The 14,999-nt window shown below is 44.0% G+C and overlaps 1 protein-coding gene across 1 annotated transcript in view; it reads left to right on the forward strand.

The window, feature by feature from the left end:
• The window catches only part of DGKK (diacylglycerol kinase kappa), a 101,123-nt gene extending 86,412 nt beyond the window's left edge, over positions 1 to 14,711 (forward strand). The window contains exons 18-27 of the mRNA XM_026449786.1: positions 2,500 to 2,596; positions 2,843 to 2,950; positions 3,875 to 3,988; positions 4,334 to 4,468; positions 5,642 to 5,802; positions 6,392 to 6,533; positions 7,514 to 7,600; positions 10,733 to 10,843; positions 12,034 to 12,161; positions 13,613 to 14,711. Of these exons, the coding sequence (XP_026305571.1) occupies positions 2,500 to 2,596; positions 2,843 to 2,950; positions 3,875 to 3,988; positions 4,334 to 4,468; positions 5,642 to 5,802; positions 6,392 to 6,533; positions 7,514 to 7,600; positions 10,733 to 10,843; positions 12,034 to 12,161; positions 13,613 to 13,688 (1,159 nt within the window). The 3' untranslated portion in view covers positions 13,689 to 14,711. The remainder of the gene's footprint in view (positions 1 to 2,499; positions 2,597 to 2,842; positions 2,951 to 3,874; positions 3,989 to 4,333; positions 4,469 to 5,641; positions 5,803 to 6,391; positions 6,534 to 7,513; positions 7,601 to 10,732; positions 10,844 to 12,033; positions 12,162 to 13,612) is intronic.
• Positions 14,712 to 14,999: the final 288 nt, after the last annotated feature.

Below are 14,999 nucleotides of genomic sequence, written 5' to 3' on the forward strand. Positions count from 1 at the left end.
GCTTGATTGCCCTGGCCAGAAATTCCAGGACTATGTTGAATAGGAGTGGTGAGAGAGGGCATCCCTGTCTTGTGCCAGTTGTCAAAGGGAATGCTTCCAGTTTTTGTGCATTCAGTATGATATTGGCTGTGGGTTTGTCATAAATAGCTCTTATTATTTTGAGATGTGTCCCATCAATACTGAATTTATTGAGAGTTTTTAGCATGAAGGTCTGTTGAATGTTGTCAAAGGCCTTTTCTGCATCTATTGAGATAATCATGTGGTTTTTGTCTTTGGTTCTGTTTATATGCTGGATTACATTTATTGATTTGCATATGTTGAACCAGCCTTGCATCCCAAGGATGAAGCCCACTTGATCATGGTGGATAAGCTTTTTGTTGTGCTGCTGGATTCGGTTTGCCAGTATTTTATTGAGGATTTTTGCATCGATGTTCATCAGGGAGATTGGTCTAAAATTCTCTTTTTATGTTGTGTCTCTGCCAGGCTTTGGTATCAGGATGATGCTGGCTTCATAAAATGAGTTAGGGAGGATTTCCTCTTTTTCTATTGATTGGAATAATTTCAGAAGGAATGGTACCAGCTCTTCCTTGTACCTCTGATAGAATTTGGCTGTGAATCTGTCTGGTCCTGGACTTTTTTTGCTTGGTAGGCTATTAATTATTGCCTCAATTTCAGAGCCTGTTATTGGTCTATTCAGGGATTCAACTTCTTCCTGGTTTAGTCTTGGGAGGGTGTATGTGTCCAGGAATTTATCCATTTCTTCTAGATTTTCTAGTTTATTTGCACAGAGGTGTTTATAGTATTCTCTGATGGTAGTTTGTATTTCTGTGGGGTCGGTGGTGATATCCCCTTTATCATTTTGTATTGCATCTTTTGATTCTTCTCTCTTTTCTTCTTTATTAGTCTTGCTAGCAGTCTATCAATTTTGTTGATCATTTCAAAAAACCAGCTCCTGGATTCATTGATTTCTTGAAGGGTTTTTTGTGTCTCTATCTCCTTCAGTTCTACTCTGATCTTAGTTATTTCTTGCCTTCTGCTAGCTTTTGAATGTATTTGCTTTTGCTTCTCCAGTTCTTTTAATTGTGATGCTAGGGTGTCAATTTTAGATCTTTCCTGCTTTCTCTTGTGGGCATTTAGTGCTGTAAATTTCCCTCTACACAGTGCTGTAAATGTGTCCCAGAGATTCTGGTATGTTGTATCTTTGTTCTCATTGGTTTCAAAGAACATCTTTATTTCTGCCTTCATTTCGTTATGTACTCAGTAGTCATTCAGGAGCAGGTTGTTCAATTTCCATTTAGTTGAGTGGTTTTGAGTGAGTTTCTTAATCCTGAGTTCTAGTTTGTTTGCACTGTGGTCTGAGAGACAGTTTGTTATAATTTCTGTTCTTTTACATTCCTAGCACCTTGTTTTAAAACAGCTTTCCTTTCCCCAATGAATCGTGTTGGCACCTTTCTCAAAAATCAATTGACCACAAATGCAAGGGTTTATTTTTGGACTCTCACTTCTGTTCTATTTATTTATATGTCTATCCTCTGCAAGTACCACACTATCTTGGTAACTGTAGCTTTACAGTAATTTTTGAAATTGGGAGATGAAAGTCCCCGACTTTATTCTTTTCTTCAGAGTTGGTTTGTTCTAGGTATTGTGCATTTTCATACACCTAAACACCTATTTTTGTAGATGAGAATATCAAAGTGCCCAGAGAATGAATGGTTTAAACAGTGTCTCAGTAATTTTGTGCTAGCCTTCTGACATTTCAAAACTCATTCCATGTGATGACGGTTCATTTCTGTGGCTCTACTTTACAAACTCAAAGTAAACTATATCCAGCCTTTCTAGTGATCGTAAGCACCCCACTTATTTCTATCAGAGATCCCACAGTCAGCAAGACCCTGTCCTCCCTACCTCCACCTGAAGTCACCTGATATCTTTTTCTGTCTCCTATTTTTCTCCACTGGCTCTTCCTCTAACATCTCCCTACTAGGCTTAGATCTGTTCCATGGCATTGAATTAAGCATTTGGTATATGGATCTGGTGTTTGGAAAAGTACTTCACTTTGCCAGAAAAGTTGCTACTTCAAAAACATTGCACTCTAAGAGTCACATGTGTCAAATGAAATTGTTTCCAAGCAGCTGAAATCTCCTGGAGTAGCACAACTAGGGTAGCTGGTGTGTACCAGCCAGCTATGTTCATAGCTTTTTATGAGCATTGATGTCTGACTATAGCCTGTTTCTTCCAAGTCTGGACCAATATTGGTAGCAAGGAGAAATGGAAAATTTATCTGTTGATAGGATACTGAGGCTTCAAAGGGGCCCAGGAACACATTTCTGTGTTTGCATGGGATACCAGTTACATTAACTGCTGTCCAGTTACCATTTAGCATGACTCCTCTCTCTAAGAAGGTATTTGAGAAATAAGATAGTTTTCCTTCCTGTCTTTCTCCACCTTTTATCTATATATCATTCACCCTCTGCTTTCTTAATGCTTACCTCCCTGTAGTAGCCGCCTTAAGAACAAGATGTGGTATGGCCTTCTGGGAACCAAGGAACTTTTGCAGCGCTCTTACAGGAAACTGGAAGAACGAGTGCATTTGGAGGTTAGTGGAAAAGGGGGTAGTCTTTCCTGGATATGGAGAAAGGAAATCTCATGGCCTTGGGAATACCCTATATGCTGGTTCTTCCTGAGCTTTAACTCTGTGATCCTCACAGCTCATGGGAGGAAGGCGTAAAGATAGATTTCCATGTAATGGAAGAAAAGACAGAGCCCTTTCCCCATCTCTGTAAATGTTCCTTCATGTTGCTATCTAAAGATCCAGCTAATGAGAGCTACTCTTTTCTTTCAGTGTGATGGAGAAACCATCTCCTTGCCAAACCTGCAAGGCATCGTAGTGCTCAACATTACCAGCTATGCCGGAGGTATCAACTTCTGGGGAAGCAACACAGCAACCACGGTTAGTATGGAACTAGGAATTGGGAGGGAGAAAGGCATGATCCCACTAAGGTCTCTCAGAAGGAAGCATTGTGCTAACTAAAGTGAAAAATGGACAATGGGAGAAGAGGCTGAGAACCTTTATTAGCAGCAGCTGTATGATCAGTTTTTTAGGTAATTACCATCCAAGAGCAGAAAATTCAACCGAAGACCTCAGGATAAGGTCAACTCTTAGGTGTTGCCTGAGCTTTGGATTTTCCATTCCTCAGGTCTGACAGATCCTTTAAATGCTATCTAGACCATGCTTTTTTTTTTTTTTTTGAGACGGGGCCTCGCTCTGTCATCCAGGCTGGAGTGGCATGATCTCAGCTCGTTGCAACCTCCACCTCCCAGGTTCAAGTGATTCCCCTGCCTCAGCCTCCCAAGTAGCTGGCATTACAGGCACCAGCCGCCATGCCCAGCTAACTTTTGTATTTTTAGTAGAGACAGGGTTTCACCATGGTGGCCAGGCTGGTCGACCATGAACTTTTGGCCTCAGGTGATCCACCCGCCTCAGCCTCTCAAAGTACTGGGATTACAGGTGTGAGCCACTGCACCCGGGCAAGGCCATGCTCTTTTCTCCAAAGAATTCTGTCAGTAAAATCCCCTGGGAAGCTGACCACGACCGCTTTACTCTGAGTTTACCCAAGAAGGTCATAAGGCCAATAAGACTGGCCTTGGGGGGTTTATGATGCTGGATTGGACAAGGAGGGAACTGGCTAAGAGTTCAATACCCTTTTCCCAGATTGGCTTCCTGACCTCATCTTTTTCCCTTTTAATAATGAAGTGTTTCCTCTCTTCATGAGCTAGAAAAATTCTCACCAGGAGCCTTTAAACATGCCTTCTTGTTATAGACAGGGTGGGATTTCTCAAGGGTGGGAGATGTGACACAGTTCTTCCTCTTCAGGAATATGAGGCTCCTGCAATCGATGATGGGAAGCTGGAGGTGGTGGCAATCTTTGGCTCTGTGCAGATGGCAATGTCCCGTATCGTCAACCTGCATCATCATCGCATTGCCCAGGTAGGCAGGAGCTGGGTGGGCACCAGGAAGGCGCTGAGTTTTTTGGCTGCTACCCAGGATATGGGATAGTCCCAGGAATTAACTGGATATAAGAATGCCAGGGTGGAGTGAGCAGGTTATCTGGTGGGCACTAAAGTGCTGACTGAGGTTGGAAGTAGAGGTGGCAGGAGCCAATGGAGCAAAAAGCCCTTAAGAAACAGACGTTTCTTCCTGGGATGATCTGATTCACATCCTTTCCAGTCCTGCTTCAGACACACATTCAAGGCCATAACTATGAGATTATCAGATAGAGTTAGAGCAGTTGCCTCATTTTTATCTCCCATTCTTCCTCATTTTCTCTGGCAGTGCCATGAGGTGATGATAACCATTGATGGCGAAGAAGGTATCCCAGTGCAGGTGGATGGGGAGGCCTGGATTCAGAGACCAGGCCTTATCAAGATTAGATACAAGAATGCTGCTCAGATGCTGACAAGAGATCGGGTAAGGGGGAAAAACTTGTCTTGGGCTCCTATACTGCGTCATCCATAGTCACTTGAGTACTGAATATTTCCACTCAAGCAGAATTCCTCAAAGGGAGGTCTGTGTGCCTCTGGTATCAGAGTCACTTGAGATGCTGGTTATAAATGCATTCTTGGGCCCCACACCAGACCCACTGAACCACATAGGGGTGCATAGTTTCCAGGAACCCAAATTTGCCAACAAGCTCCTCAAGACATTCTGATATATAGTGACATTTGCAAACACTGTCCAAGAGAGTGAGACAAGGAGCTTCCTCCTCTGGTTTTGGACAAGGTTATCCTCCTCTCTCCACTGCAAAGAGAGCTAAAGGCGTCAGATGATTATGGAAAAATCTCCTTCAGCAACAGATTCTGCATTGAATATGGTCTTTAGGTGTCTCTAAGGTTCCTTAAAATGCTGCATTCATAAATGTCATCCACTTCAGCTAAACTTTCTAAAGCTTTTAAAGGAGCTATTATTGATCACATATTCAATGCTTGGAGATTATCTTGCACTCTAACCTGTGAAAAGTCCATAGAAACAGCAATAGAGAAGGGAAGAGAAGTCCAGTTTATAAACTGCCTATTCTGTGCTAGGCACTTTACGTTTCTCTCACGTAGGTTCTCTCCACAATCCTATGAGGTGGATACACTTACTCGCATTTTACAGATGAGGAAAATGAGAACCAGAGAGGTTAAATAATTTGCTAATGGTCACACAACTAGTAAATGACAGAAACACGATTCAAAATTCAATTAAATATGTCTGGCTCTAAACTACATCACCACATATTGCCTACATTTGGCAAAGGGAGCAGGAAAGGTGCTCTACTCTCTTGTCAGTCATGATGCCTTCATATGGGAGCTTCTAGGAAGCAGACATGTGTCTGATCCAAGCCTGGTGTCCTAAAACCCAGCATACTCAGAACAACAAAAACTAAAAGGGCATAGTCCAGAAGAGATGGAATAAAATGATGGATACTTGTATAGGTATATAGATGGGTATGACGGGGGAAATGGACAGGGGACCCTCCTTCCCCTTTACCCACTGTACCCACATACCCATTGCCCACAAATTTCAGGCTCACAGACAGATCTGTCATGTGCCCTAGTAGCTACAGCAATCATTAGGATATGCCACTTTATTCATCTCCAGGACTTTGAGAACTCAATGAAAATGTGGGAGTACAAGCATACTGAAATTCAAGCTGTCCCTCAACCCCAACTGGACTCCCAGGACTCTCAAGAGAGCCTCTCTGATGAGGAATATGCCCAGATGCAGCACTTAGCTCGGCTTGCAGAAAACCTCATCAGCAAGTAAGTGGACTGGCCTAGATACAGGGTTGAGAATCCCGAAGGCATAGGGAGAAGAAGCCAGTTTGTGTCTATTGGCTACTAGGGAGCCTGGCCTCAGAGAGGAATTTAGCTTAGAGCTCTAAAAATTGAGTGGGACCCTCACAGTCCAGGCAGGAAATATTCTTTGTGCTCAGCAATAAGCCAGTTTAGACATCTCTCATTAGACCAGGGATGAATTTGGATCTTTTGATGCTGCTCCAAACCCAACAGAACTAAGACTGTTTACCCTTGCCCTTAAATATTAGGAGGGCCTTGGAGTTCCTAGAGTCGGCTGCCCTCCTCTATTCTAGCCTTCTACCTTCTCCAAGTTCCCAGTATCTAAATTCAGGTGAGACAAGGATGGGTAAAGGTAAATACCTAGAGAAGAGTAGAAACATTTGCTAGCATAGGTGGCTACCTACAGAAGAGCAGAAATAACAGGAGGGAGTCATGAGTCCAAGTCAGGTACCCAGGGCTTTTACTTCTACCTTTACCCAAACCCTCACCAGCGCCCCAGGCCAGAAGTCCTTCAGAAATCCCGGCTCATCTATTTGTCCTTGCTTTATTACAGACTTAATGACCTGAGCAAGGTCCACCAGCATGTGTCTGTCCTCATGGATTCTGTGAATGCCAGCGCTAACATCCTGAATGATATATTTTATGGCCAAGACAGTGGCAATGAGATGGGCGCAGCTTCCTGTATTCCCATTGAAGTAAGTGGAAAAGGAGTGAATTAAGGAAAGACGTCAAACCAGATAGGAAACAGGATGAAAGGGAAAGAAGCGGAGCCAGAGGCTGGATGGAGAAACTGGGCAAATATGGCAGGAAACTGATGGATAGAGTGGACGGGAAGGCAGGCATTTCTTGACTTGTTACAGGTCCAAGGTCGCTGCTGAGGGAAAACCACAGCAGATTTCATCAGCCTGAGAGCTAGCCCTCTTCCCTGATTGCCATCCATCCCACCAGCCTCAAGGGAGAAATGGACAATGAATGACAAGAAACTTGTACTTGGGCCTTCCTTATCCCAAGTAGATCTCCGTATAATCTGATAAGGGGACACCTGTTTTTGGAACTAGAACTTCCGGGTGCCTTGGTTTTCCTCTTGAGGGAAAGGTCCATATTAGGCAGGACACTTAATGTTAAATGTGTCTCCCCATGGCTTTGTCCACTGCCAGAATTGTTAACTGATGCTTTTAAAAAGTAACTTTAGTGCTAGGCAAAAGATATAATTGTGTCAGGGCTTGATTACAGTTGGAGGAGGCCTGCAACTCAAGTCCTGAAGTTGCAAGAAGAGAGATGGTAGGCCCTAATTCCACCTGCCCTGGAATGATTGTTTTGGCCTAGGGACAACAAGTGGCCTTAAATTTACCCTCTGGTTTGCATATTTCCTATTTTCCTATACCCACTGCAATCAATCAGTGATGCCAAAGCCAAGCCATGCTCTGCCACTTCACATAGTACTACACAACTACTGTACCAGCAGTTGTCAACTGGCACTGGTTCTGATTGGTTGGTGCTCATGCTGTACTAGTTGTGCTATATTTTGAATATTGCTTTTTCACCTATAGCCACATCCTACTAGCCTGCTTCTACATTCCCACGGAGAAGCCAGGAGAAGCCAGCTGCATGCTTACTAACCTACAACTCCCCTGTCTTTGTCTTTTTCTCTCCTTTTCCGTTCTTCTCCTCTCAGACTCTAAGCAGAAATGATGCTGTAGATGTTACATTTAGTCTTAAAGGGCTCTACGATGACACCACAGCTTTCCTGGATGAAAAGCTGGTGAGTGCAGGGGGTTGGAGCATGGGAGGGCAAAGTATTCTATCTGAACATGATCATGGTCTTGTGCTTGGTCCAAGGGCACTGGAGACCCGTGGGAGCATTTTGACCAGGTGCTTGCCTGGAATTCCCTACTGTGTCACCTAGGATTGTTGTTGATTGTGTGACTTCATGGGTTATGCTAATCCATAGGGACTACCATACTCTTGAGAGAAAGCCTCAACCTCTCCTTTGGTAAATGTCTTGTGGGCTCAGACCAGGCCAATAAAAAGTAGAGTGTTATCGTACTTGATACAGCTTCAGTAGAAAAAGGTGAGCTCTTTTGAACTGCTCTGTGCCTCCCAAGTTTCTATATGCCTCTTTCACCCTATGAGAAGGTGGTGTGGAATAGTGGGAAAATTGGGAGATTCCTGGGTTCAAATCTCAAATCTGCCACTTACTAGCTATTAATATATTAGTTTCCTAAGGCTGCCATAACAAAGTATCAAGAACTAGATGTCCTCAAACAACAGAAATGCATTTCTCACAATTCTGGAAGCTAAGAAGTCCAAAATCAAGGTGTCAGCAGGGCCATCCTCTCTCTAAAACCTGTAAGGGGTCCTTTGCCTCTTTCTAGCTTCCAGTGGTTTTCTGGCAAGCTTTGGTGTTCCTTGGATTGTAGATGCATCACTTCACTCCTCTATCTTCACATGATGTTCTCTCTGTGTTTCTCTGTCTTCACAAGGCCATCTTCTTATAAGGACATGGTCACATTGGATTGGGGCCTACCCTATCCAATATGATCTCAACAACTTATTGCATCTGCAATGACCCTATTTCCGAACAAGGTCACATTCTGATGTACTGGGGATTAGGTTTTCAACGTATCATTCCTGGAGGGACACAATTCAACCCATAACACTAGCTGTGTGACTTCACCTCTCTGGGTCCTAGTTTCCATATCTACAAGATAGGAATTACAATCCCTACCTAGCGCCTAGCACATACTAGCAGCTTCATAGATAGTACATTTTATTACTGCCAGGGAGAACAGACTGAGGCTCCATTTCTGAACTACAAGGCTAGTTGCATGTTTCTCAGAATGCAAAACCCATAGGCATACTTGGTGAGTGTGCTCTGATGAGGTGACTAATTATGATCATCCCACTTTAGGTTTGGCTGGTAAGGCCCTGAGGCAGGTGCTGTGCTTGCCTCTCATCTAATTAAGGTTTATTTGAAGAGGGGCTTCTGAGTTGATATTGCAAGAAGTGCATCTATTTCCTCTTTTCATTTGCTCATCTAATTGGCACACTGCACAGGAGGCAGAGTGGCTAAGGCAATCAGGTCAGGCTGTCCCAACATCTGAGCCCCAAGCTAGTCTTTCAGCCTCAGACAACATCAACAGAAGTACCTTCTATATATAGGCAGAGCTCAATGGCCTTGCCCATTTGGGCAGCAGGAAATGGGTGAGTTTAGTCTCTTGTCACCATTCAGACTTTCCTGAGACTCATGACCTGAAAATTGGTTCATACCAACCAACAACGCAACTTGAGCATATACCACACTCGAGAAGTCTCCCACCTCATAGGGCCCGGTGAGAACTTCAACACACATACACATACACACATCCAAATGTGGCCAAGAAGCAGGCAGCAGCTAAGAATGACCATGTATCTCCAGAAAGGCTGTCCTAGAGGTGAGATGGAGATACAGCTTGTTTCATTTGGGTGTTATTCCTCCCCTTGAAGAAGGAGGGCAGTAAGGAGCTCAGAGTTAGCAAAGGGAAGTAAATTGATGATGAAGTGAATCCCTCCCAGTAATTCCCACTTCTCTTACTTGGCACACGCATGTCCCGTCCATCTAGGGCAATCTTTGTTCCAGAGGTGCATAATCTTGGAAATTGTTTTCTTAAGTTACTAGTTGAAAAGCAAAAAAACATTATTTGTCTGCACTGACTTGTTCCTCACTCAGTATCCCATCGTGACTGACCATAACCTCCTACCCTGTACTCCTCTCATTCACATGCCACCCATTTGTGACAGCCAGCAAGGCTTGACTTATGGCTGGAGCAGCAAGTGGCCCATGCACAGCAAAAAGCCACATAAGTGCTAGATTGAAAGTAAAGTGCATACCGGGGAGTAGAGGTGAGGCCAGGTTAGGTGGGCTGTAAGCATATGAGGGCTGGAGATATCTGTGCCCATCTGTTCTCCCAGCTCACTACTTACTGGAATGTGAACTATCTCACCTGTGTTGATGTTCTAGAACTTGATTCTTCTGAGTCGAAGATGGTCCCAAAAGTCTTTCATGGACTGTACAGAGTTCATCTTGTGGGCGCTGGGGGTTACTAGGGAGCACTTAAATTTGCTTCCTAAACCTGTGGGACAAGCCATCTAGAACTCATTTCTTAATTAGTAAGAGTGATAGTTGGGGGCTAAAGCATGGCCAAGGGAGACAGACCCTCTTTTCCAGGAGGAGAAAGTTGAGCCAGCCTCTCTGTAGCTCTCTCCTTGCTTCACAAAACAACCTTTAAATTACAGTAAGCATGTAATAAAGATTCCCTCAACATCTGGCCTCCCCACATGTCTTTGCTAAGACAGTGTTGTATAGAGGGTAGGTTATATAGTTAAACAGACCTGGATTCTGTCTAGTTGTGTGATCTTGAGCACCAAACTTCTTGGAATCTGTTTTCTCACCCGTGGAATGAAAACAATAGTACCTTGTAAGGTATTGTAAGGCTACCAGGAAGATGGGACAAAATTATGTATGTACAGTGCTTGGCACACAGTATATGCTCAAAACTAGGTAGCTTTTACTTAGGGGAACACTGGGATGTCTCCAGGGACTTCAGGTCAACAGTAGGACCCTTGTCCTGGACCCTAAACTATAGGGGTGAAGCTCAGTGTTAATTGATACTAATCAAAAGGCCTCTCTGCTTGCAAAACTGAAAGCATGCCCCGCCCCAAGGAGAGCCCCATCATTTGGTTGTTTTCTGGATATTCCTGTTGAGAAAGAAAAGAGCTGGCTATGGGCCAAAGGGATGCAAGTTGGCACCTTGTGGTCTCTTGGTCACTAGCAGGGACTGGGAGTGGGGGAGAGTGTAAAAGTCTACAAAAGTGCTAGGCATTGGACACTCACTCTTTTTCCTGTCTGTACCAGCTGAGAAGTGCTGAGGATGAGACCGCACTACAAAGTGCCCTGGATGCCATGAATAAGGAGTTCAAACAACTATCTGAGATTGACTGGATGAATCCAATCTTTGTTCCAGAGGTGCGTAATCTTGGAAATTGGGAAATAAAGGGAAAGAGGGATTCTTCCTTAGTGCCCTCCCTTCCAGTGTGGGCCAGGACATGGTGACTGTAGTACAGGGTGTCCAGTGCTGGCTTTCAAATGAAGGTTACTGGAGCATCCTCCCTGCCCACCTCCCCCCTAATCTCTTCATCATAAATAGATAGGGTAAGGCAGAAAACATGTAGAAAAATTAGGCAACGGTGGAAAAATAACCAGAAAGAAGACTCATTCTGTAACAAGAGATGATCAAGAAAGAATAAGCAAGATAGGTTTTTTCATGTGTTGTTTTCCTGGCTGCAAATTCCCCCTCCCTGCTCAGCACCTGCTGCCAGGACTGAACTTCATCTAGTTCATACCAGTATGGCCATGCCAGTTGTTCACAGCCAATACCTGTTCTAAATGGTTGGTGCCCAGGCCATACTGGTGGTTAAATCTTCCAAATATTACCTCTCCCTGCTGCTTTCCATCCCTCCCACTCTGGGTTTTCTGGCAACAAAGTTAATCTCAAAATTGTAATTTACTGAGACCAGTAGTAAAACAAGCACACTTTAGCAGGCCTGAGCTAGAATTACGGAGCCTGCATGATCTGCACAGCAGAGAGCCCACATTCATAATTAAGAGTTATGTTTAGAGAACCCTCTTTGCATTCCAGACAGGGAAGCAGCCGGGCTGGCAGGCAAGGGTCTTCCCTATAAGAAGGTATTTGGCCAAGGGCAAGTAAGGGCTCACCAAACTATATGCCTGAAGGAAGAGGTGGTTTTTTCCTAATTCATGCAGAGATTCCATGTGAGCTAGCAGTGGCGCTAGCAATCTCATCCTTCTAATCCCTAGCCACATGAGCTCAGGTGAAATATTTAACCTCTCCAAGCTTCTGCTTCCTCGTCTCTGATACAGGGATGTTAATAACCACTTTGCAAGGTTGCTTTGAGAGTTGTATGAGAGCATTTATTAATGCTAGCAAGGCACCTGGCATCAAGTAGCCTCTTAGTAAGGATCAATTGCTTTCCCAGGGCATGCGACCAGTGATGGGGGTGTTTCTCATACCTGGATAGAGAGCAGATCTCCCTGTTCTCTGCAGCCATTCTTGTTTACCACTTTTCCAGGACGCTAGCAATTATCTTTGAATATTAGGCAACTAACATTTTGACCTTCCTCTTGTGGTTTCTCAGGAAAAATCTTCGGACACTGACAGTAGAAGCCTCAGGCTGAAAATTAAGTTCCCCAAATTGGGAAAGAAAAAGCTAGAAGAGGAACACAAGCCTAAATCACGCCAGAGTGTCCAGAGTTTTGTTGGTAAGTCTCCCCTACAGGCAGAGGGGTCATGAAGACTTCCCCCAACAGCCTGGCTACCTCCCAGGAACTTAAAGCCCCCATTAGAAATCTTTGTGGGAATAGTGATGATGAAGGGGGAGGCCATCTGGGAGTCAGCAGTAAGTGATACCAAGCCATATCTTGGACAAAGTGAGAGAAAGTGATATGGACACTGGTAAGGGAAGAACCTGTGTGGTCTCCATGACATATACAGAAAACAAAAATGCTAACAGGCGGTGATTTTTCTGCCTGATTCACTCTTAAGAGTCAGGAACAGGTTCTGTGACCTATCTAAACACTTTTGTTCCTGTTATAGTAAGTGGTAGAAAAGCAACATATCTGTATGTTTTATTGTTTGAATTTTGGTTCCATTTCTTCTTTCTTCAGAATTGGCCTTAAGGACTATTGACATATCAGTGGGATTCAAAAGAAGGTTCTCTTAGAGTTTTCAGTTGTGCCAATTCTGATGTCCATGGTAGCCCCTTCTAAATTTTGGTCCTAGACAACCTGGAAGCTTGAGAGATGTAGTAATAGTGGACATGGGAAAAAAGGAACAGGCTCACGCCTGTAATCCCAACACTTTGGAAGGCCGAAGCAGGCCGACCGTTTGAGCCCAGGAGTTCAAGACCAGCCTGGGCAACATGGTGGGACCCCGTCTCTACAAAAAAATAAAAAAATAATAGGGCATGGTGGTGTGCGTTTGTAGTCCTAGCTACTTGGGAGGCTGAGGTGGGAGGATTGCTTGAGCCTGGGAGGCTGAGGTTGCAGTGAGCTCTCATCGTGCCGCTACTCTTCAGCCTGGGCAAAAAAGTGAGACCTCATCTCGAAAGAAAGAGGAAGGAGGGAAGGAGGGAGGGAGGAAAGAAGGAAGGAAGGAAGGAAGGAAGGAAGGAAGGAAGGAAGGAAGGAAGGAAGGAGAATAAGAGAGAAAGAATAAAGAAAGGAAGGAAGGAGAAAGAAAGGAAGGAAGGAGAAAGAAGGAGAGAGAAACAAAAGAAAGAAGGAAAGAAAGAAAAAAGAAAAGAAAAAAAGAAAGGGACAGAGGGTAGCAGTTTGTTTTCAAGGAACTAAGAGTTTGCATGAATGCCAAGAGAATCTCTTGAATCAAGCTGTATTTTCTCAGGTATGGTCCAACTGGTTGATTCCTTAAGAGTCTGTCAATTGGGAGACCATGGTGTTTGCAAATATTTCTAAAGACTCTGATGGAGTCGATATCAGTTCCATAGATTATCAGGTTCTGAAAATTCATCCCATTTGTCTTTAGCTCACATGGTTTTAGCTGGTTTTCTCTGATGATTCAGAGATGGTTAGTAAAATGGGAACAAACCAGTCTATCTTCTAACAGACTTTTTGCTCTCTTTTGGGTCCACATACTTAGGCATCTGGCAGTGTGCTAACCTCATTATTTCTATACCACTTTTTTTCCTCTGAAGGAAGTCTGTGGCACCGCAGACATTGTGAAGATGAAGCAAAGGGCGATGATCCTCTAACACCATCAAGATCTCAACTGTAGCCCTTGAAAGCTGGAAGAACTCACAACATTGAGAATTCTACTTAAAAAACTCTCAAAACCTCAATACAGGCTAGACTAAATCACTTCAGAACAAACATGAGCACCACCAAGAAAAACCCTCCAATTCTTTTCACTAGTGCATTTTTCTGGACTTAATCTGGTCGCCTTAGAGGTTTACATTTCCTCATTGGCCAAAGGTTCTTGTTCCGAGTTGTCTTGTTCAGTTCTCCTTCTCTTTGTGCATCTTGAGGAACTATAATATTTATTGGGATAAGTGCTTTATGAATGGCCTGGGATCTATAAAGGATTCAAGGGAGTTCACCTCTTCAGGGAGTTTTGGAATGGTTTTCTCTGACCAGCAGAGAAACTATCAATCCTAAGGAATGAATGAAAAGACACACAGACTCCCAGGGAGATGAAGAGAAGGGGGCAGGCAGGACAGCCAGGCTTGGTTGTGTGTCTCTCCGAATCCCTGATAACTGCAATTTGCACCTTCAGATCTCTTCTAGCTGGCTCATTAAAATGAGAACTAGATCCTGGGGGCTTGTCCACTTTCCTGTTAAGATGACCATGTGAAATCTCTTCTTGTAGATGTGGTGACCTCTCTCTCTCTCTCTCTCTCTGCAAACCCTTTGTGTTTTTCCATGTGTGCTTCTATGTCTGCATATGTCCAGGTGGTGCTCTGGTGGCTGGGTGGGCTCATTGGTTGGAACTCACCCTTCATGGCAACCATACAGGCTCCCCTCCTGCTGCCTTGATCCTAGCCTGCATGCCTCCATGGAGTGTTTGCCTGCATTCTTGCTGGAATTTTTAACTAAATGTTTTGCCGCTGTGCTGCAGTATAGATTATGTATAGAGACATAAAGATGTATATACACACACACATACACACATATATTTTTAAGAACTGAAAATACAACTCGACCTCTAAGTGACCCTATAATTTATTGTGCTAATCCAGGAATCCCTTCCCACTCCCCCTTACTCTACATAACACGTACACCTCTACCAACTGCCCTATTTCTTGGTGGAGCTTCTAAATCTTTTGGTGCATTTTCAGCGTCTTAGAGGTGGCTGAGATCTATGGCCCAGCTGATTCTGATGCCCCCTTAAAATTCCGAGCCAGGCCATGGAAAGGGGAACAAAAACACCAATGCCCTAAAGAAGGGGTTTAAGCTGGCATGCTGCCGTTTTTTGCTCTATTTGTCCTAGACTCTTCATCAGCAACTGTGCCCTTCTCCAATAAAAAGACTGTATGGAGCAACCAGGCCTTGAGCTCTGTGACTTAGATGCCTGAACTAGGGACTGCCT

This window comes from Piliocolobus tephrosceles, chromosome 12 (assembly GCF_002776525.5).
Source record: "Piliocolobus tephrosceles isolate RC106 chromosome 12, ASM277652v3, whole genome shotgun sequence".
NCBI classification, from domain to species: Eukaryota; Metazoa; Chordata; class Mammalia; order Primates; family Cercopithecidae; genus Piliocolobus; species Piliocolobus tephrosceles.